Source organism: Rhinolophus sinicus, linkage group LG10, assembly GCF_036562045.2.
Source record: "Rhinolophus sinicus isolate RSC01 linkage group LG10, ASM3656204v1, whole genome shotgun sequence".
Lineage (NCBI taxonomy): Eukaryota > Metazoa > Chordata > Mammalia > Chiroptera > Rhinolophidae > Rhinolophus > Rhinolophus sinicus.
The window spans coordinates 40,468,276-40,491,962 of record NC_133759.1 but is presented as its reverse complement, the minus strand read 5'-3'; the positions used below and the strand labels follow the sequence as shown (position 1 = coordinate 40,491,962).

Sequence of the window (23,687 nt, the reverse complement as noted above, 5' to 3'; positions counted from 1 at the left end):
ACCGGGACACCTGGTCCCGCACCTGGGCTATTCCAGCAAGTGCTTCCTCCGAGTTATGATGCACCACGGTGAGAACCTCCTCCCACCGACAGTCCCGAGCTTCCAGCGCCTCCCCCTGGGGCTGCTGGTCTGGCACCTGAGCTATTTCATTAAGCGTGTCCTCCATGTTACAACGCAAGGCCGTGAGGAACATCCAGCCCACGCGGCCGGCTGTAGCCTTCGCCTGCTCTGGCAACCGCTCAGCTAGAACCTGCAGGGCCCTCTCCACGCTGGCTGGAGAGCCATCCATGTCCTTCCACCCCTCCTTGGGGGTCCAACTCCTGAGAACAGTGGCCACCGGGCACCACATACTGTGTGGGGGCCACACGTCCTCCTGCCCAGAGTCAGACTCCTTTCCTACCTGGCCGGAATCCTGCTCGCCACGCCAGGTGTCCGATTGGGTGGAGGCCTCGGTGTAAGATGTCCGCAATCCTTGGAGGCTTTGGCAGCAGCAGACCACCAAAAAGTAGGCGATGCCCGCCATGGCCAACAGGGTGGCGTGCCATCCGGCGGCTTGAGAGACCCACCAATTCACTGAGGGGTAACATTTCTCCCAAACAGATCGAGCCTCCTGTTCCCAGCACCGCTCCTCACGGGTCTCCCAAAACAGAGCTTTCATACGTATAAACTGCTCCATTACCTTTCGGAGAGTTTCGGCCAACACCGTACCCTGCTCGCTGCGCCATGTGTCATGCAGGGTCTCATGTGGGGTCTCTGGTCCCTCTCCTCACATAAGAACGCAGGCTATGGCTAGGCCAAAAAGGAACACCCACGGAGCCATAGATAGGGGAGTCAGACCACTATAGTCTCGCTGGCGGCTGGGTTGGAGACACAGGAAGCAGGAGCCACATGATCTGCAGCCCGCCGTCTGCTTCGGTGCCAACCAACCTCACTTGCTAACTGCAGTCCGCTGTGCTAACTGCAATCTGCCTCTCTGCAATCTGCAATCCACACTCCGCGTTTGCTGGCTCAGCCACAGCAGTTATATCAGTGCCCAATGGCTAACCGGTAACAGCTGATGGCGAACTAGTCACAGCTGATGACCATCTACTACCCAAGCCAGCACCTTGCCATGTGAGGCCGAGAGCCTGGAAAATGCTCTCTGGGACTATGCCCCCACAAACAGGTATCTAAAGAACAGGGTATTCCTTTTTTAAAAATTTTTATTGGGGTGTTTCTCCAGGGCCCATCAGTTCCAAGTTGTTCTCCTTCAATCTAGTTGTGGAGGGCGCAGCCCAGCTCCAAGTCCAGTTGCCATTTTCAATCTTTAGTTGCAGAGGGCGCAGCCCACCATCCCATGCAGGAATTGGCAATCTTATTGTTGAGAGCTCACTCTCTAACCAACGGAGCCATCGGGCCACCCCTCCGGCAGCTCAGCGGCAGCTCATTGTCTTCAATCTAGCTGTGGAGGGTGCGGCTCACTGGCCCATGTGGGAATCGAACCGGCAAACATGTTCAGAGCTTGCGCTCTAACCAACTGAGCCACCTGGCTGCCCCGAGAACAGGCTATTCTTAACATAACCTGTGAGAGTGGACAGCTATATGTAAATGACTTCCCTGTTAATAGTAGTGTAACCAGAATAAGCTGTCAGACTTTGATAGTGAATAATGAAAATCTCAAAAATTTGGAGGAAAAAGAATATTTTGTAATTGTCAGTGTGAGGATTTCAGTTCATGAGTGGTCTATGACATCTAGTTCCAGTTTGCAACTGTCATTCAAGAAGAGGTAGTAGAGATGGATAGAAAATGAGCTCAACAAGAGAATGTTACTGAAATTGATATTTTAGTTAAGAACCAGGGAATACTCAGGCATGCAAACTATACGCTACTTTTGGAAGAAAGCATGCTGTACTCCATATCCCGAGATGATGATGACATTTTATTTACCCCTCCCAACTGCTCCAAAAATGTAGAAAGTGTTAGTTCATTGCAGACTACCAGCTATTACTTATCTGGAATGTGGAAACTACTGTAGATGACGATGCTTTACCTGGCAAATCACCTGAAACTTTTCTCAGAGCAGAGCCTCCATCTTCATATAAGGTGATCTGTCAGTGGATGGAAACGTTCAGAAAAGATCTGCGTAGGTTCTGGAGCAGTGTTTTCCCAGTATTCTTTACGTTTCTGAACGTCATGGTGGTTGGAATTATAGGAACAGCTGTGGTAATAACCATCTTAAAGGTGCTTTTTCCAGTGTGTGAATACAAAGAAATTCTTCAATTGGATAAAGTTAATGTTATAGCTGTGACAGCTATCAACTTATATCCAGATGGTCCTGAAAAAACAGCAGAAAACCTTGGAGATAAAAACATGTATTTAAAACAACAGCTCAATTCATGGACTCTGCATTAGTGTATTGGCTCTAAATTTGCCACTTGACTATAAGAATCAGTTTACACACGAGAGAAATTGCTCAGCTCCTAAAACTGCCTAAAACTTGACCTTTAAAATGACAGATTAAAGCTCACCTTATTCTGTAACAGGGATAGCTATTTAGATGATGAATTGTTAAGGAAAATTTAAACAAAGTGGAAAAGAAGACATGTGAAGAAACTTCGAAATTACAAAATTAAAAAAAAAAAGGCAAGACAAAATGCCGTGTGCCAATACTTTTCAAGGTGACTTTGTTAAGGAAATTATATCCACTTAATTATTGTAATATATAAGACTTTATGAAGAGCACTTTATGAAATTCTAATTTAAAAGCTCAAGAACTTAACACTTATTTTTTTATTCAGTAAAATGTACCTTTATATTAAGGCTGTGACTCAGTATAAAAATCACTGAAGTATATATCATGATTTGATTGTATCCTGTACCAAGACCACTTACCTTGAATACACCAGGATTTAAAAATAGTAGTGACATGTTCTCAATCTAAAATAAACTTTTTTGAGGAAAAAAAGTTATTAGCCCACTTGGTATCAGAACTCAGCTTTCCTGATTCATTTCCTACTGTAATTTTGTTGTCTGATTGATTGAGTTTGATCCCATTTAAAAATATTTTTCCTTGTCGGGGAGAAAGAGGAATACACAGAGCGTGAAAACGTTTCAGGAGGCGGGCGCTCTAAAGCGAAATTGTATATGCCCCCATTCCAATCCCGGCCTCAAAGCACCGCCAGCCTGGACTACAAGGTCCAGGTTGCCCCGCAGCAGGAGCGCTGCCCGCCGGGAGGCATCTTCTGCGAGTCTGCGCGGGAAGCGGAAACAGCGTGGAGGAGAAGCGGCTCAAGGTCCGCCGGCTGCGGCGTGTGCTGCTGCTCTGGGCTCTCTTCGCCGCTCACCTCGCGGCTCGGCCACCGCCGCCATGCCCATGAAGGGCCGCTTCCCGATCCGCCGCACCCTGCAGTACCTGGGCCAGGGGGACGTGGTGTTCAAGGACTCGGTGAAGGTCATGACAGTGAACTACAACACGCACGGGGAGCTGGGCGAGGGCGCCAGGTCAGTCCGAGCCCTGGGAGGCCTCTCCCGGTGATTATAACCACGTGCCAGTAACGTGGAGACCTGGGGCTGCACTTAATCCTGGGTCTGGCTCCCGGAGGTTGGTGCTATTGCCCCCATTTTACAGACAAGGAGCCCGAGGAGCAGCTTGCTCCAGGTTCCACCGCCAGGACAGCAGGGCCACGCCCTAACGGCTGAGGAGGGAGAGCGGAGGGGAGGGTGGCACGGCGTCTGGGTGGAGCCCAGCCCAGGGGCGACGGACCTGGTTCGGGTCCCTGTTCCACTCGTTGGCTTTGGGGGAGTTGCTCCTGTGTCCCAGATGGGATACTAGTGTCCCAGGGCCGATGTGGGGATGCAGTGAGAGAAGTAACGGCTGCAGGCATTTATTGAATTCTCCTGTGGCCCACCCTAAGCCTAGGTGAATTTGATAATTTTATAACAGAAATGTGTGGGAGAAGGCCAGATGCTAATGACAGCCTCAGTTCTTTCACTTATGAGGGTTGACCAAGGCAGTTTATTTCATTTTTCTGACATCCTTAGCTGTAAAACCCTGCCTTCCAGGGTCACTGTGAGGATTCCAGTATAAAGTACTTAGTAAGATGTCTGGCATATACAGCAGGTGCTCAACTAAAGTTTACCTTTATTAAGTTACCTCCCATGCTTCGGCAAGAACCACTTCAAATCCTGTAGAATCTTGGTCCTAGTAGTTTTAAGTGGGAGAGATTCCTACATGGAAGTGCCCTGGTTTGTTTGTACAAAGTTCTGTGATATTGGGATACTCTGCTGTGGGTGGGAATTGAGCAGAGGGGTCCTAAGCCCAGGAAGGTAAATTGAGCCTTCGAGCTGCCTGTCCTGGTTGGCAGGGCTTATAGTAGCACCCTTTTCCCGCTTCCTCCCCTAGAGGCAACAACTTTCAACTCTAACCATTTAATTATTAGAGTTTTGCCTCCATCTAGTTAAAATACTGTACATAGAGAGCTACTTCTTTTTTAGCTTTAGGCATTATCTAGGGTCTTGTCACCATGGAAGACGAGGATTTAGCTCCTTCACCACCATAGCCATTCCCCACCCTCAACACATGCATTCTACCCGCCCTCCCCCCGCCCCATCGATAGTCATTTCAGAATGCTGGCTAGATCACTATTCACTGTTTAATAATCATGTTGTGAATACTACACACAGCTGAGCTAAACAGAGTACTGATTATTTTTCTTGTTTGTTTTTGCAAAGGTTTTTGTTCTCCCTGGGTGTCATGCGGGGTCTCAGCTCCCACTCCCCACATAAGAATGCAGGACATGGTGAGGCCAAAAAGGAACACCCACGGAGCCATAGATAGGGGAGTCATACCACTATATTTTCGCTGGCGGCCGGGCGAGACACACGAAGTAGGATCCACACGATCCGCCATCTGCTTCTCTGCCTGCCAACCTCACTTGCTAGCTGCAATCCGCCGTGCTAACTGTAATTCGCCCTTGCTGGCTCAGCCGTAACAGTTATATCAGTGGCCAATGGCTAACCGGTAACAGCTGACGGCCAACTAGTCACAGCTGATGGCCATCCACTTCCTGAGCTAGCACGTTCCCACGTGAGGCCGAGAGCCTGGAAACTGCTCTCTGGGACTCTGTCCCCACACTGGGGTTAATAATTGTCATTGCTTTTGTTTTGTTTCAACTGCAGACTCTGCCCTAGTATGGAAGTCTTCCCAAGTAAATGGTCCCACAGTCAGGCTTTCTGTTGATTCTGTCAGTGTCATCATCTTGAAAATCGACGACCAGCTCCAGTCTGGACTGCTCGTCCTGCATCGCCATCATCTTGCACAAACATTGAAGCACAGAGCACTAACTTGCCCTGGGTCATATTGCTGGGACGTGGTCAAGTACAGCGACTGTACTTCTGTCCCATGTACCACCTTTCCGTTGTCTGGTGTATGGGGCAAGGTGGCAGAAGGGAGCCTAGGGCGCATTTAAATTTGGACCATTTGGGAGCCTTTAATTAATGGACCGTTTACAAAGCTGTGGGAAAGGATGGAGAAAAGAAGCCACAACGTCTTATGCAAGGCCCCAGGTCTAGGCTTGCAGAAGTGAGGGGGAGAGTGATTGTCGGAATCACTCTGGAGATGGCGAGGCTTGTCTGATAGGCACCTGGGACTCAGGGCACGAGCCAGGGAAATACCTTGATTCTACTCCCTCCTTCCATGCGTTCGCCAGTGCTCCCTGTTGGCCAAACAGAATACAGAGGGCAAGAAAGCCCATTTCCATTGTCCATGTAGGTCAGCCATTTAGGATGGAGAGCAGGTGGAGAGGGATCCCGACACGGCTGTGTCTTAATTCATTTAATCAGCCCTCTATGGAGGGGCATTTGTTTCTGTTCCTCTGCTGTAACAAATAATGCTGTAGTGAACCTCACACATCTTTGCATTCAAATGTGAAAATATCTCAAAGCAGAAGTGAAATAGAGTCAGACGCTATGCTTTTAAAATTCTGCTAGTTCCAAACCGACCTCCAAAGAGGTTAAACCAATTTATATTGTTAAGGAAATGTTTACTCATTTCTGTAACTTAAAAAAAAAAAGTCTTTAGCAATCTTAGAGGTGAAAAAGAATCCTATTTTAACCTACATGACTTTATTGGGAAGATACTGAGAAGCTCTTCACCTGGCAAATAGGCCATTTGGTTTCTGCCTATTTGTGGCCATTGCCCTTTGTTCTTGTTGAATTGTCCATCTTATTAATGATGTGTAAAACTCTGTCAGAAGGGAATTAATTAGCCTTTTGTTTTATGTTTTGCAAACATTTTTCCTTCGGTTTGGCAAATGTTGATTTTGCTTTTGGTAAATTTTGCCATGCAAAGGTTTTAATGTAATTATATTTATATTTTAAACCTTCTAAGTTGAAAGATTTTTCCACTTCTAGATTGTACAAATATTCCCCATGTTTTCATGGTTTCATTTATTTTTAAATTGTGGTAGAATCTATATGAAGGGCACACCTGGGAGTACACAGCTTGCTGAATTCTATATATGCAGACACCCATGTAACCACCACATAAATCGAGATTGATGTTGCATAGCTTCATTTTTACATTTACACTCCTGCTTTGATGAGTTTTAGGTTAGAGTGCAACGTGAGGTAAAGATGCAGATATTTTTTCTCTCAGATGACAAACCAGGAGTCTGGACACCCTCGCTCAGAGAACATACTAACACATTCCTCAGAGCTGCCCTTCTCAGCCTTTTGTGGGGGGTCGGGGCTAGGATCCTCTGAGAAGCTGATGAACGTGCTGGACCTTCTTCCTAGAAAAATACACAGGTATGCAAAATTTTAGGTTAAAAATTCCTGTTTCATGGGTTTAATTTCTTCCCTTTTGCAGGAAATTTGTGTTTTTCAACATACCTCAGATCCAATACAAAAACCCTTGGGTACAGATTGTGATGTTTAAGAACATGACACCGTCACCCTTCCTTCGATTCTATTTAGGTGAGTGCGGGGCCACTGTGCTGTGGTCCAGGACTGTTTTCCCTCCCATCCATTCCTCCTCCCGCAGCAGTCAGGTGATCTGAGGTACAAGCTCCTGTAAAGGCATGCTATTCCCTGCACCTTGGCTTCCCATACCGAGGTGCTAATGGCACTGAGATCTGGACTCTCCTCCCTCCCTGCCTCCCTGCCTCCCTCCCTCGTCTTCTGTTGCCCTCACATCTCCTACATGCCTCACACCACACAGGCTGGTTTTTCCAAATTCCTTTGCCACATCTTGCTCTGATGCCTTTGCTCATGCTGGTCCCTTATTTCTTGTAGTTTTATTTTCTAAATTCCTTAGTATTTTCTACATATACAATTATGTCATCCGCAAATAGTTTTACTTTTTCCTTTCCAGTCTTTTTTTTTGGTCTTAATTCACTGTTTAAATTTGCTGTAATATTTTTTTTACCAATAATATAGGAAAGTTCCAGTTACTGTGCATCCTCACCAGCACTTGGTAGTGTCCATTTAAATAATTTTAGTCACTCTAATAATATCTCACTGTGTCTTCAATTTTCTCATTTTCCTAATGACTAAGATATTGAGTATCTTCTCAAGTACTTATTAGCTTTTTAAAAAATGTTTATTCAAGGGGCATTTGAGATCTAGCTCCCTGGCATATGTCGTTAGGCTCAAATAAACTTATAAAAATTTAAAAAAGGTGTTTATTCAAATATTTTGCCCATTTTTTTACTTGGATTTTTAGTGAGTTGTGAGAATTCTTTATATAGTTGAGATACCAGCCTTTTATCAGATGTATGCATTATGAGTATTATCTCCCAGTCTGGCTTATCGTGCCTTTTGAAGCATAAATTTTGAATTTTGGTTAAGTTCAATTTATCAGATTTTTCTCTATGGATCATGTTTTTGATGTCATATCTAAAAATCTTTGTCTAGGTAAGGTTATAAAGATGTTCTATTCAAAACGTTTTATATAACTTTTAGCTCTTACATTTAGGTCTCTGGTCCATTTTAAGTTTTTTCTTTCTTTTTTTAATGTGAGGTGTAACGGTCTAAATTCGTTTATTTGCATGTTGGTACCCAGTTGTCCCAACACCATTTCTTTAAAGGATTTTCTTTCCCCATTGAAATGTCTTGGTATCTTTGCTGAAAACCAATTGACCATAAATATAAGGATTTATTTCTGGACTCAGTTCTGTTGTCACTTATAGTCTGGTCTGTTCGTACACTATAACCACAGAACTTGATTACTGTAGCTTATTGTAAATTTGAAATTGGAAAATGAACATTTCCATTTTCTTGTTTTTCCAAATTGTTTTGCGTCCTTTGCATGAATTTTAGGCTCAGCTTATCAGTTCTACACAAACACCTGCTGGGATTTTGATAGGAACCGCATTGAATCTGTGGACCAGTTTGGCGAGGATTGCCATGTTACTGATACTGAATCTTTCTCTGGGAACATGGAATTTATTTCTATTAAAATAGGTTGCTTTTGTACATGTCTAAAATTTGCTCACATCTAAAGAAACGTGGGAAAAAAAGGGTAGCATTATGCAAAGAAATATGGGGAAAAGAGGTAGCATTATGCATTACATAAACAAATATATTTATTTTATTGTTAAAATATTTCTCCACTAAAGCACATCCCAATTACCACCATTTGAGGCTGAAGAGCATGCTGCCGAGTTCTTAGGGTTTCTTCCCCCCTTTACTTCCTGTTTCCAGATTCTGGTGAGCAGGTCCTCGTGGATGTGGAGACCAAAAGCAATAAGGAGATCGTGGAGCACATCAAAAAAATCCTGGGGAAGAATGAGTGAGTTGCTGGTGTTGACCTGGAGGGGAGCAAACATCTTAGCCCCGAGCTTGAGAGAGAGGACGGGTGTGTTGGGAGGGTGTCCAGCGGGCAGGCTCTCCGACAGCGAGCCACTCACCAGCAGAGTGTGCGCTGGAGTGTCTGCTCCATCTGGCTTTGCTTCTCACCAGTGTGGCCATAAGTCCTGGAGCCTCGGTGAGCTGTTACTCCTGCTGTGAAGTGGGGATAAAGATCGTCCTTCCCTTCTTTGGTCAGTGGGAGGCTGAGATGCAGCTGAAATACTTGCTCTGTGTGGCCGGAAACATGTTCCTCTTTGGGATTCTCAGCTTGGAGTTAGTGGGTGTCCAACCCTGGGGCCTGCAGTGACAGGTCCCTTTTCTTTCCATGAAGGCAAGAAAGGAGGGAAGCCAAGAATGTCGGTCTTTGAGAAAGCATAGGCATTTCTAGGCCCCTTGATCCTGATTGTTCGATGAGTCAGAACTGGGGCTGCCCCGGTGAAGGCTGACCTGCAGTGTGGGTCTGGGGCGTGTGCTTCCCAGCTGGTGGCCGCCCCTGGGGCCTGACACTGCTCCCACGCCGACGTACATTCTCCCTCTTCTGGGAGGCCTCTGGGGAGCGGAGGGACAGGCTTTGGGTGCAAGGAGCAGCTTAGGAGGCACAGGAGATCCAGGTCTCCCTGGCTGAGCAGATGGGGGGATTCACGCCGAGAAGTCCTGCGTTTCCCAGATGCTCAGAGCAGTGCTGCCAACACTTTGCTGCTGTCTGTGATCTCTGGCAGGGAAACCCTCAAGAAAGAGGAGCAGGAGAAAAAGCAGCTTTCTCATCCAGCCCACTTTGGACCCCGAAAGTACTGCCTGCGGGAGTGTATCTGTGAAGTGGAAGGGCAGGTGCCCTGCCCAGCCCTGGTGCCGTTACCCAAGGAAATGACAGGAAAGCACAAAGCCACTCTGAAAGCCAGCGCCTAGGATGGAGGCCCCTGGCCCGCGAGCTGGGGTTACCTTGGCCACAGGGAAGTCCTGCTTCTGTCCCCAGAGACCCTGCAAATAAAACGCTCCTGAATCCCTCCAGCAGCCTGGTGTGTGTCCGATTGGAGGAAGGCCTGCAGGAGGATAGGCTTTGGCATCAGGAAGGTGGAAGGTCTGTTGACATCCCATCTCTGTCCTGTGGCCTTTTCCTGGTCTCCACTGGCTTCTACTCCTCTTCCAGACCCTCTGGAGAATTAAAAGTTGCGGTGGTCGCGTCTGGTTGGAGCCATCTGTGGCTGGCAGTGTGAACGTTCTCTCCATTCAGGCTCTTTGGGTATTTTTCAGAAATCCCAGGGCAAGCCTTTGTGCACTGCTCACTTTTTAAACAAGCTAACCGACTCTTTCCTCCAGTGGGGCCTAGCTGGGGGTGTGCCAGAGATGCAGGGGGCCCCAGTGGCTGTAGACCACCTCCCTTAGGAATGCACCCATTGGGAGTCAGCCACTGCCAGCCCCTCTGGCCCTAGCTCTGCCCCTTAGCAGGTAGGTTTACAGACCATGAAGGATGAAAGCAGAGCGCCCTGCCTTGAGGGGCCGATATTGGAGGCTGCCTCTCACTTGCCCTCTTGCTTACTAAGGTTTGGAAGAGGGTGTGAGGTGTTCCTGAGGGTTTGCCAAGTAGTTCTTTCCTCCTAGGACACTGATACTGTTGCCATTTCAGTTGTGCTGATTTTAGCCCTTAGGAGACACCAAGACCCTTTAGGGTTAAAGAATAGGTTTACATGGTCAAAAGTGAAGGACCAGCTGGACCACAGACCCATGGGATGCAGACCAGGAGGCTATGCCCTACGGGATGCAGCAAGACAGTGGGCTTACAAGCAGGTGTGAGGGCTGGGTTCCTCTCCTGATGGGAGCCTTGGCTAAGGCTTAACGCTCTGTAAAATGGGAATGAAAGCATTCCCTGCCCCATGAGGTGATTAGCTGTGGGAAATGATGTGAACTAGAATGTGTTTTATATGAATGTTGGAGATGATCCCATTAAATTGGAAGAAATTTGGCTTTTACATTTGATGCTCAAGTTATGGCTTACTGTGATTTTGTATGAGATGTGTGTTCAGGGCGATGGCTTTGGGGGCTCTGGGAGAGGAAGGAGGGTGTGTGGCTCTAATGTGTAACAGGCAGGCTTACTTCAGTTGTGTTTAGTTAAAATTCAATACCCTGGTGCCCTCTCCCATCACTGTTCTGGAGGTGGCTGAAAAAAAAATCTGTCCTCCATGCTAATCCCTCGTGTGTGTGCTGGTTTCCGTTCCTGCAGTGTTTCTAACAACCCCGCCCTGCTGACTGCAGCGGTGGCCTTCACATCAGCTGACTTGGCTTCCTACGGGGCCGCCAGGCCTTTTCAGAAAGAGTTTGTTCTTCTTGGTCTGTTTCCACAGCTGGCAAGACAGAAAGCTTTATAGAACTATTACCTCCTCATGGCCCACAGGACCCAGAAAGCTTGCTAGCCAGGACTGCTCTGGACCAAGCTAGTAGCCCCGGTAGAGGTAATGAATGTCCAGTGCCTGATGGAACAGTGCTGCTGTTAGGTTTGCATGTGCTAGTTCATAGATAGTAGATAATGATTCATGGAAATAAACACCACTGGGGCATTATTATCTCTTTAAACCTTTGTCTTTCATTTCCTACGTTAATCATGATAAAAGATGGGTTTAAAATTTACAGAAATAGGAGAAAATTAGAGAAGACCGCTATGAGGATTTTATGATTGATACACCATTTCTCAATTGCATAAGCAATGTTTGCCAGATGGTTTTCGACCATGTTCTGCTGAAGTGACCAATTACCACTATGAGTACTACAGGGCAGAGCTATTTAAAGCTATTTGGCTGCCAGTGGTTCTGTCAAGAATCTGACTTAAGACCTGAGAATCCTCACCTGTAAAATGAGGTCAGATGACATCTGAATCTTTAAGAATACATTTTTGTACCCTGGATAACATATCTTTACAGGACGAGCCTGCTGGTTTGAGGCCTGGCACTGTGTGTAGCTGTGATGGCAGCCTGTGAGGTCCAGGAGAAACCTAAGTCCAGGGAGCCGTCAACGGGACAGGGCTGTCACTTCTGGCCGAGGTTAAGTGAGGTGAGAGCTACAGGGTTCTGATTACCAGCGTGCTTCCTCACTACCTACTTGGGGGTCAGGCATTATTGTTATTACTATTATGAGGAGAAATGATGAGCAGGATGCACATTTAGTCTTTAATTCATTTTTAATAGTATAAACCTCATTTAGGTAGTAATATTAAGCCACAACAATAATGCCACATTGAAACAGCATTTAATAAAATGCATAAAGCTAATCCATGCACTGCAATACTCTATATACAAACACAACAATGCAAATTCTTCTTCAAGACTGAAGACATTGATTAGATATAAAATTCAGTTTAAAAAGAACATGCTATTTTTAAATGCCATCACATAGACAAAGCTGATTTCAAGCTACAGCTTTCAACAGGTTTTAAACCTGGAATTAAAATGTAATGGCATAAGCAATATTTTCTATATTGGGAAGGGCAGAGGTTACAGAAACGGTCCCAAGAAAATCTAACACCCCAATTTTCCTTTAACAGACATCTTTTAAAAGGGCTGGTAATGCAGCTACATTTTAACAGAGAGCTCCAAACTACAGGTAAAAACTATGGTTTGTACTATGAAAAATGTGCAGCTTTTCAGTTATAAAACTAGTTGAACACTGGTTTACAAGATAATTGGGAGAACGGGGACTGTAGAAAAATATTCCAGCACTTGAGTTGTATGTGGCAGCAGCATCTGAGTTCATGAATGCTCTGGTTGTTAAAATGACAATTGATTATACTTTCCTAAAGAAAAGCCATTTTTCATGTGCAGCCTACTACTTCCAAATGTTATCCAAATACTAAGCTTTGTCAGTCTGTCAATTGATAAATATTGCTGAGCATTTTCTTTCAGCATTTTCACAGCCTTTTTTCTGTTGTATGTATAAATACTGAGACACCAAAGTTATTGGCTTAATTGAAAGTGTAGTTGGGCATTAAAAATAACTGACATTCCCTACCCCAAGATACATTTTTTAAGCTCACAATTTTAATTAGTTTAAGATTGTTGTTAAGATAAATAGTCCCAAAGGAAAATTTTTATTTTAAAGATTCATTTAGACTGTCAAGCTTCCACATAATTTTAACTGGAAAGCCACCTTCAATAGTGTGATTGTCACAATAGGCAAGGACATGGGAAAGGTGACAATCACTGATAGGAGGCCAGTGAAGCAGCAGGAGCTCCTTTACATCACAGATGGGGAAGGTGAAGGCTGAATGGCCCAGTCTCACAAAAGGCACTGAGTACTATGGTCTCAATGAAGTGTTTTCAAACATTTCAATAGCTTATTAAAAAAAAAAGCAACTTGTGGATTATATGAGTTTTGCAGTTATCCAGTGATTCCTTTCAGCAGGCAGCTTTCAACCTTCCTCTGCCAGTCAGGCCCCTTGTGCTTACCAGGTCCTCAAGCGACTACTGCTGGGCTGGGGCCTGGGCTCAAGTCTCAGTTTTAAGCCCCATTAAGGGGGAAATGCATCAGAATAGACCTGGACAAGGAAAATTTGGCATCTGTAGCTTTAAGGGCATATATATCCATATTAAAATGCAGTTTTTATCTGAAATTTAAAAATCATAAATTACAGAAAAAAGTCAGTGGATTTCATTCACATGCTATAGAGAAGTAATTTAAGATTTGTAATTTATATGCCATAAATTAGCCATCAACATTCATGCTTATTTTTAAAAAATACTGGGTAGGTTTTGTTTGTTTTTTTCTCATTTGGCGTTAGAGAGATGGGAATTTGTTTAGTCACAGGGGCGTGCCCACCCTCTGCTGAGTCCAGAGCAAGTAGGGACATTGCTACCACACTGGGAGCCAGGCCCCATGACACAGACCATTCTGAAACTGACCACGCGACAGCGAGTATCTGGGAAGGCCTATGGCCTGAGCTCCCAAGTTCCTTCTAGTTAGGCCATAAATAGGTGTGTGACAACCAGGTCCCCGCCAAGTTTTTGGACATTAGGGAATATTGTCTTCCAGCTTCTTAGCCCTTGTCTGAACCTAGAGAACACATAGCAACATCATCCTATCAGGACCTTTCCTGTCTGGAACATTCCTTGGTACAGAGTGGAGAGTCTGACTTCATGCCCTTTCGCAGCCAGGCTCACCCAAAGGAAAATGGAGTTAAGAAAATCTCAGCAAATCTATCCTGCTGAGGGACCTTGGAACACCCACATCAGTTTACTTTAGCAACTCTATCATAGATTCTCTTTAAAACATAAGGAGTTTGGATACGTCGCTACATGTCTGTATACATAATTTACATCTATGTACACATACACACTATATACACTGTACATACAGAGAAGATATAAACACATGTACATTCATTCAGTCATCCAAGCCTATAAATCTGTACACACAATGTGCTGCAGGGAGCTCAGGGCTGGACACGTAGGCGTGCACGCTGCTGGGAGGCACACGGGGCGATCCAGAGCCCTGTGTACAGAGACCCAAACCCACTCGCCTTGATTACAAATTCACATCAAAGTTAAGACATTTTCAGAGCCACACAATCTAGGGAATGGAAGTGGGACAGAAGTATGAGGGCTTCTGAGCTGCTTGCTCAGATCTTCCCAGGATCTGAAAGGGCAGTTACCTCCCAAGATAAAGGAGAATGTCAGAAGATGACACTTTTCATGACCTGGGCTCAGGGAAGAATTGAAATGTCATCTGTAGCCCCTACTGCACATAAGGCCATTTCCACTGGAAAGGAGGCCACAAGCTTCTGGACTCTAACCAGGTCCTAGAACTTGGATCCACAGCCAAGGGCTGCTTGGCAGGCAGGCAGGCAGGCAGGGAGACTGCTCTGCTGGAAACTCCCCCAAAGGATTAGGGTGTGGTTTTCTCAGAATAAAAGCACTAGATACAGCCAGAGCTCTCTGACTCTTGGCTCCCTAAGGTGGCTGTCCCGCAACAAGCCAAACAGCTGAGGAAGCTGTGGTGAGTATGTTGCCTCCGCATTAGGGAGCCCGGAGTAGACATGTCTATTGCTATCACCATGACTGGTGGCAATTGCCTCAGAACAGAGTCCACATTTAATACTGACACAGACAAGCTAGAAAACAATCCCTCTTAAGGGCAATTACATACACATCTTACAACAAGTGACTACACCTGAAATTAAATATAAAATCCCACACAAAAGAACCCCAACCATAACATGTGGCAGAGGTTAGACAATAAATAATGTAACCCCCCCAATAAACACACTTACAAATCTTAGAAGGGTGGTTAATGTACTTGCCTTAAAAATACTTTCCACGAATAACTTGAAAAGTAGTATTTGCTTGAGTAATTTGGTCTTTCTCTAAGTCTCTTCCTGTCTTGTTTTATGATTATATGTAATGAACTCCACCAATTCAAAACCACATAACTGTCCAATGTTACCTAAGATACCACTGTGAAAGAGCCCGGGACATCAGGAAGCGATGGTGTATGTCTGTCCCCACCTCCCGTAGCCAGTGTACGGCTCACTGAGGAAGGAGTGGCTAGGCCAGCAGAATGGGACATCTGAATAGGCCACACGTGAAGAATCCTGCTCCTGGTTTATATCACTCAGATTTCACGGGCAGCGGGCTAGTCTCACTTCACTAAAGCTAGAGGTTCTCAAACTACTGACAAGGGCTAAAAGCCTCGTGCAAGTTGAGCCCTAATATCTGCTTGGGATCCCTTTAAGTAATTGACTTTGAGCTTACTTTTAACCAATTTGACAAGAGATGGAATAGAACTGCTGTCAAATGCTTGAAATGATTTGGGGCAGCAGTAATTCAGGTAGCGTGGACATGATCCTTAGGAACAGGCCACTTCAGAGTAAGGCCAAGAGGATCTGGGAAACTAATGAATGTTCAAAGCCCAACACAGTCCACTGGAATCAGCCACCACTGGCAAAGGGCCTTAAGGAGCAGGACCAGGTTAGAACCAGCAACTTCTTAACTAAATCAACTTTTCTCCAGGGCTATCTTACTGGAGTATGGCACTTCCCTATCCAGTCGTTCACTGTCCTCCTGCCTTCTCTTCCCAACATATGGAAGCAGTGGCTTCGTCAGGACTGCAGTCTAGTTCTTGGCTAAGCTGCCCCAATATCTTAAGGCAACTGGAATCTAAAAGCCTAAGAGAGACAGGACTTCCAGGACCTGACCTTGGGAGCTGGCTGGCGCAGACCTTTTTACCAGCACCCAGAACTCAGATCTGAAAGATGTGACACACATGTAATTCCAGGGAGCCACTCCATGATCAACAGACATATTTACATTCAGAAATCAAAGAAGAGAAAAACAGGCAATTTGCTGTGTCATATGCATGAACATGCCTCAAAATGCCCTCTGCTAAAATCCTTCACAAGCAGAAATGATACAGACCCGCCCTAACTCCATTGTCTTGGTCAGTTTTTTGTCTTAATTTTGAGATTTAAATCACTTCAGAGTTGGAAAACCAAAAATTTCAGCTGGCAAAATTAAATTGTTTCCATCATTTTATAATAGGTACCCTCACTATTCTCCAAAATTTGCTTCCAAAACATGAACTATAAATGATATAATTAAATCCAAACTGGAATTTAGAAGTTAGAGAGCCTGTCCCTACTTAATTCCCACTAATAACTTTCATAAAGTGCTTTAACACTTCAGAATAAAGCATCCCATCCCGTTTTGCTGTAAGCCGGCTCGCCCAGCACCCACACACAGCTCTTGATCGAGGGCTTGAGCCAGATCAGGGAATACACTGGGATCTTTTTGGGTATCATTTGACCAAAAGGTTTAAGAGATACAAATTTAATCTTACATTTTCTTATTTTTGGGTGTACAAAAAGCAAATACAAAGTACCTGACCTGTCTTAGACATGCCACTTTTCCCAAACAGGAAATGCTTGCTGCTATTCACATCCATGGAAATTCATGGGCGCTCTTTTCTAGCATACAACTTCCTTATAACCACATTCTGTTCTTGTAAACAACGGCCGCTACAGCTTATAAGACGGCAACTTTGGGAATTAAGGGTTGTTTGTAAAGGAGCAGGCAGCCTGCTCCTGCTTCCATCATCTAAGATCCTCAGGGTTGTTCACTGGCACACCTGGGGGATCAAAGTGCGTGGTGTGCCAGCACCATTAAAAGACTTGCCAATGGAGATGCTGGGTCTGACGACATTCTGAAAAACCCTGATATTTAAGGTCAACAGAGACCCCTTCCATTCAGCTTCACCACCCGGTACCGCCCTGGCCAGGCAACAAGATCCTGCATACACCCCCACAGTTGTACTGAACTGCAGGAACAGGCCCTTGTCAAGGGGCAGTTGGAATGGAAACCCGGGGAGGGAACACTCACATTCCGAGGCGGCCACGCCCCTCCATCTGAACACCGCGCAGCTACCCCACGTGTGTTCAGGAAGTACTGTCAAGGATTAAAAATGCCCACCTTGCACCATTTGGTCAGAAGGCTCCATCTGCCATAGTGGCGGAGGTGATTTGGGGGTGTTGTCAATTGCTGCAGGAATTGGCAGTTAATTTCTGACTGGCTGCAATCCAACTCTGGGAACCAGTCATCAGAAGATGCCCCAGGTTTGGAGGAGCCTGCAGATGCCCGTTACAGATCAGGACCAGAGATGAGGGACCTGACGAGCATCAGCTCTGTGACTGAGGGAGCTTCTGGTTTGGATCACCACTGACTGTGCCAGTAGATTCCCGCTCACTGCATGGTACAGATAAGCCACGTTTTCATTTGCTCACAGGAATTTAGTTCAACACCACCAAAGTGTGCACACAATTAGGAATGATGCCTTCTTTTCTTAAATGTAAATGATTGTCTCCTGTACCCTATTGCATTTTCACAGAAATCATTAGCATTTCGGCAAAAGACATAAGCAGTTTTCCATTTGCCCTGCCCAGAGGCAAGATGTTGCTAACATTACGCATCGATAAGAAGTGCTTAAAAAGTGCTAATATTATTACCCTGGTAATTAGTAGCTATTAATTCCAAGGACATTTTTAATATATATACACACATAACTCTTCTCTTAGGTTCTTTTAGTTTTCTTTAATACTAGTCTCTGACATTATAAAACTTTGTTTTTTGCCCTTTGAGAATTTCTAAATATAAATTGAGTTAAAAGATTGTTCCAAAATCTGCTTCATCAAAAGGCATTAAAACATTTCTTATGGCAGGAAAGGATCCTACTAGTCTTTTAGTTGCTATTGTCTGCGATTAACAGATAAGGAGAAACCAGGTAGGAAATAGCTAACACACTGGAAATATTTGCACATACCAAAACACCACTACTTCCTTTGTCTCTGAGTGCTCCTGGGAGGATCCTTTTGCTCCTCAGCAGGTGTGTGGTATGCACTATAGACTGGCCCCGGTGATCTGGCCATTGTATTCTGCTGTCTCCATCTTGAGGATGTAGGGGATTATGCTGTCTATTGAAACATTGCCAATGAGACCAGTAAAAAAAAGTTCTTCTGTTATGTTGGAGCTCATCAGCCTGAGTGCAGGCAGGCGGACGAGAATCCGGGCCAATCTGCAAAAGGGAGAGTCATTAGAGAAAGGAGGGTTCACGGCCCTTGAGATTTCGCCGGCAACAGGCTCCCAGGGATCCTGTCTGCACTGCTCAGAATTTAACCAAACAGATCCGTCCACTACCCACCTCTTGTTTTTCTGATTTTAGCAGTTCCTCTTATAGGAATTTATCATGAGGAAAAAAGTCAAACAGGTAAGTGAAAAGATGTACACACAAATATGTTCCCTTCATTGTTTGTAACTCCTATCTCCACCAAAAAGAGAAATTAGGAAATCCATAATAGAGGATAAGTTAAAAGAAACACGGTGTTCCCATATAACAGATCACTACATATCATTAAGAAAAAGGATCCATATATTCATTGATAAGGGGAGAAGTCTGTGACAGTTGAATAAAAACCAAAATGGAGGTTGTATAGTAGCAAGTCCCGCACCGGTGCACGGTGTGTATTTACTTGTGTGCACACACATATCCAGGGGATGTGCCCCGGAAAGCTAATGGTTGGCCTCTGGGGATCAGGATTTGGAGTGATTGTACATATTAACACTTCTTCTGTAATGCCCTAATTTCCAGTGTTCATTTAGCATTATAATTTAAAATAAAACAGTAATTGCTTTTGTTCTGAAGAAACCCTGGGTGGGAGGGCACACCATGACCCTGTCCTGGAGGGCTGAGGTACACTCACTGTCTGCAGCACTGAGAGACGGGCCACTGCACAGCCAGTGCACACAGCAGTGTGTGCAAGCACATGCACTGCAGTGCCAGCTCCATCTGGAAACAACCTAGGTTCTCCTCAGTAGGAAATGTTCAATTACAGCATCTCCTCAGCCATGGAAAATATGTATGCTCATTGAATATTAAATGAAAAAAAAACACCAAAATCTTACTTTGTATTTTATGATTCCAATTACACATACATAAACTATTTTTGGAAATACACAAAACGTTAACAGGTTATCTAGACAGTGGTATTTACACAGTTAAAAATTTTTTTTTGCTTTCCAGAATATTCTAATTTTTTTCCTACAGTGAACATTGTTATTTTTTAAAAGGGAAAATATATTCCTATTATGCAAGGAGCATTCAGGCATCACCATCCATTCATGCAGCCATGTGCGTCTTGCAGGGGCACACAAAGGAGTAAGGACACCAACCACCACGGACCTGGAGGGGCGTACCACTGCAGGGTGGCAGGAAGTCAGCAAGGGCAAATCAAGGAGGACTTCCTGGAGCGTGGCACACCTCAGCTGGGCCTTAGAGGCTGGCTAAAATCAGCAGAGATGCAAAGAACGGGGAGGAATGGGAGGGTATTTCAGGAGGAACAAACAGTATGAGAAAAAGCATATGGATGGGAAAGACTAAAAAAATGAATGTAAGAACAGGATGTAAACCATTCTAGGGCCATTTCTTTGGGAACTGTCTTTGATTTTCTGAATCCTATGAGAAAAGCGCCCCTTACCTCATTTTTGGTCCCAAAGCACCTGGCTTGTACCCCTCTCTCCCCAGGGTTCTTGACTGGACAAGGAGTGACAGAGCATCTACTTGCAAACCAGATAGCTGCTATTGTCAAGGTGATTCTAATGTGCTGTGGCTCGGGTGGCAGCCCCCAGTGGGACATTTTCAGCCTCTTCTGGCTGCAGGCACTGTGGAGTAGGCCTGTGGCCTCCCCAGGGGACAGCTTGCCTGCATGCCTCACTGGATATGAGTTTTGGGTGTGGGTTACTTGATAGTCCCATCTTATATGTCCTGAGGCTGAAGATATTCTAGATTCATGGTGAGGTCTTCAGTGATTCCAGTAGAAAATGGATCCTGCTTTGGCAAAAGCTGCCTGTGAGCTATGGAGGTATGCCTAAAGCAGAGGGAGGCTCTCTGCCAGCAAGGCCGGCTGCAGGGCCAGCCACAGGCCCCTCAATCACACCAGACAAATGGTCCTCCTCAGGCCTGGGGCAGCTCTGTTCCACCGGGCACCTGGGGACTGAAGTCTGCACAGGAGATGCAGTTGGGAAAGGTGGGGTCATGCATCTTCCTGGTCAATTTTGCTGCAGCATTTTGAGGGGACAGGGTGGAGAGGGCAATATTAAATAATTTGCTTGAAAGGGCCCCAGAAATTCGTGTAGCCTCCAGTGCGCTGGAAGTGGTCACAGGGAAAGAGCTCTTTTGGAAACTCCTCAGCTGAAAAGCCTGCCAGGCATTCTGCCCTATTTCAGAACAACTTTCCTGTTTAAATCTGCATGAGAAAGGCTCATTTATAGATATATTTTTTTGGCTCCAACCATTACAAATAAATTAATTTTCACCCAAATAAAGGAACTTTAAAAAAATCAGTTTATCCGAGGGTAAAGTTACTATTTTATATGACCCATTCATTCCTTTATAGGGGTCAGATTTGGTTTCTGTCAATGAAAACTTTATTAAGTACTCTAGCATTGCCTCCTGAGTGGATGTGGACCAGAAGAGCAGAACTTCCAACTGTTCTGGACAAGGAGAGTCTCTATGACGACTCATGTCTCAAGCACAATTTAGTCCCATAGGAGGTCTCACAGCATTGCTTCCAACCGCCAAATCACAGAGGAGCAACCCAAGGTCTTGCTCACAGTTACCCAGAAACGGATGGCCTGGTATTCCTGACCCTCACTGCCTAGCACTTTCCACACTCCATTACCACCTACTATTTGCAAAAATTAAAGTGTGACTAAATGGAGGCTCTACCAGGCTGCTACCGTGTTTCCCCGAAAATAAGACCTAGCCGGACCATCAGCTGTAATGCGTCTTTTGGAGCAAAAATTAATGAAGACCCATAAGACCGGCCGGGTCTTCGTTAATTTTTGCTCCAAAAGACGCATTAGAGCTGATGGTCCGGCTAGGTCTTATTTTCGGGGAAACATGGTAGAAAGGGGAAGGCTAACATAATTTACATTTGCAACCACAGATCCAGCTGCACTCCTCCCTGCCCCGAGCAAGAGCGTGTGCTTGTGCGCCTCACCGGTAGGTGTCTTCTGAGTAGGTTTTCTGAACATAGTCCTGCAACTCCATCTGTGCCTTTTCTTGGAATTTTTCAATCTGGCTTGTGCTGGTCAAACCGGGATGATCTAAAAAAAAGAAAAGTGCCCCCAAATTGCCCTCTGTATTCGGAAAGCTCCCCTTATAGACTTCTTAGTACTCATTCTTAATCAAACTTCTGAAAAATTTCTCAAGTACAATAGATTTAACTCTGAAGGCTGATCAGGTTTGGAGATTACTGTTAGAACACTGGATTTTCCTCTGCTCCGCCTACCCAGGAGGGGGCGGGGCTACTACGCAGTCATGCCAGCCTCAGCAGCCCCACCTGCTGGTTCTGAACATTGGGCTTCCTACTACTCCAGAAAACATCGATTTTAAAACATGAAGTTAGAAATTTACTTTCTATTTAATCACATAGTTTCTCCTGTTTTTGGCTGGGGAGGAAGGGAAATGTTAAGCTGTGTCTAACCTCAGCTGCCGAGGACAACGGTCAGAACAAGTCACCCAAGTGACCTGCCAGGAGGCTCCAGGGGGAAGTGAGTGAGGCCAGCCCAGCCGTCTCTTACTTTCCACCTACTTTCCACCAACTGTCCTGCTGCTTCTTCGTCATATGCTGTGACCACACCTTTCACGTGCCCTGCAGCAACTGCTACTACTGCCCTCCACAAAGACTATGGGTAAACTTGTGCAATTTCCATCTGTACTGGGTTATATATGCTAATGTAACCTGAAAACTGGCAAAAAGCAAAACAAATCAAAAACAAAAAGGACACAGGATGGTAGAACACTATTTTTGTATGCTGTAGCCCTGTTTGGCCAATGGTTTAATTAAGATACAGATGAAATCTATTAATATATGAAATCATTTCTTTGGGCCTGGCAAGGCAAGAATGTATAAGAATGTATGTATTTCTGCTAGCTAGCAAAGCACACCTCGTATGAGGACATTCAGTCACATACAGTCTGGCAGGGCTCTCTGTACACCACTGACCACAATCTGTCCATGTCCATAAATATCAGCAGACACAAGTGGGAAACTCATGCGTCACCACCGCATATCTTACCGGGGCTAAAGAGAACTATAGCTTTAAGGTATGCATACTCATAGCCGTCTATATCCAGCTTCGCCATACTGTTACAGAACTCCTGAAGCTTCCAGATGTGCTCCATGACTTGCTTTATCCGGTCACCAGAAAGTTTATCTAGAAATCAACATCACAGATCCTCTGAGAAAGGCTGATAAGAACAATAACATGAGTTTGGGAGTAGGCTGAAAAAAGTCATTTCACATTTTAATGAAAAAAAAACCAGTGGTCAAGAGCTTAATTTTCCAGTTAAAGGTGAAGTGACAATAGGTACCCCAATTCCACTGTTAAATATTCTGCCTCAATAAGGAACCCCTGGACCAACGATTCTCCCTGGCCCCACCCCGGGCAGCACCTTTGGCCTGTAGGTGCAAACTGATAATTTCTTTTATTCTGCGCGTAAGACCCATAAGTCTTGTCTCATCAATGAATAGGTTTTCTAAGTCTCTTCAGACATTTAGTATCTATTTGTCAACCTGAAATGTTGGTTTTTAGTTGTCAAAATAATTTTATGTTATCTGATTTAATCCTCATGACAATACTTTGCTAAGGGGTATCAGTATTACTATATTCAATTAAAAATAAAACCAAAGCTTATTTGTGAACAAATTAACTTAATTCAATAAAATGTTAGAGGGTTTTAAAAAAAATCACCTTCTTATAACTATTCCAGAGGAATAACTACAAAAACAAAGGTGTAACTAAGTAATTCACAATGCTAGATCTGAAATACCTGGAAAACCCTATTACAGGTGCAGTCGAATTCCAATTCAACTGCAAGTGTAGACCGTGTTAATCTGGAACCCTGGGCATGCTCCGTCTAGACAGTGTCTTTAGTGTGCTGTGGACACCGAGCATGTGAGAGTGCACTGGCTCTCGCCTAGTCCTCCCATGCTGGGATCTGACCACCACATGTTAGATGCTTGCCACAGATCTTAGAGGAGCGTCCCCTGTTCATTCACAAGGAGCTGCGTGAGGTAACTGTCCTGGACCAGGGGTCTGCATGACCCAGGCTGGTGCCCCAGCTCTTCTACTTGCTGTTTCATTTGGGGCAAGCCAGGGACCTCACCGGGACCTCAGTTTCCCCGTATGTAACACTGAGATAATAGTCTCTATAGGGTTGTGAGACTCTGTGAGGTATTACTACACATGAAAGGGTAATCTGTGAAGGAAGATGAAAACGTTAAGTTGTGATTATTCTGAAAACATACTAAATGCCTGTGTATC

General features: G+C 44.9%; 2 protein-coding genes and 1 pseudogene across 6 annotated transcripts in view; 2 read left to right on the top strand and 1 right to left on the bottom strand.

The window, feature by feature from the left end:
• Nucleotides 1-512: 512 nt before the first annotated feature.
• On the top strand, nt 513-2,391 carry LOC109455094 (glycoprotein integral membrane protein 1; annotated as a pseudogene).
• An 826-nt stretch (nt 2,392-3,217) lies between these two features.
• MRPS25 (mitochondrial ribosomal protein S25) lies at nt 3,218-10,810 on the top strand. The gene is made up of 4 exons (XM_019746986.2): nt 3,218-3,480; nt 6,848-6,954; nt 8,683-8,770; nt 9,549-10,810. Exons 1-4 carry the CDS (start codon nt 3,347-3,349, stop codon nt 9,733-9,735), a joined length of 516 nt encoding a protein of 171 aa, XP_019602545.1. The 5' UTR covers nt 3,218-3,346; the 3' UTR covers nt 9,736-10,810.
• NR2C2 (nuclear receptor subfamily 2 group C member 2) overlaps nt 6,203-23,687 on the bottom strand; it is an 83,719-nt gene continuing 66,234 nt past the window's right edge. For 3 of the 5 annotated variants that reach the window (XM_019746967.2, XM_019746954.2, XM_074312948.1), the window contains 3 exons: nt 22,440-22,577; nt 21,359-21,464; nt 13,563-18,375 (listed from right to left, as the gene is read on the bottom strand). In XM_019746967.2, the coding sequence (XP_019602526.1) occupies nt 18,201-18,375; nt 21,359-21,464; nt 22,440-22,577 (419 nt within the window). In that variant the 3' untranslated portion in view covers nt 13,563-18,200. Of the gene's footprint in view, nt 6,771-13,562; nt 18,376-21,358; nt 21,465-22,439; nt 22,578-23,687 lie in introns of those variants that run through there. The other 2 variants (XR_002138647.2, XR_002138648.2) reach the window with 2 other exon arrangements.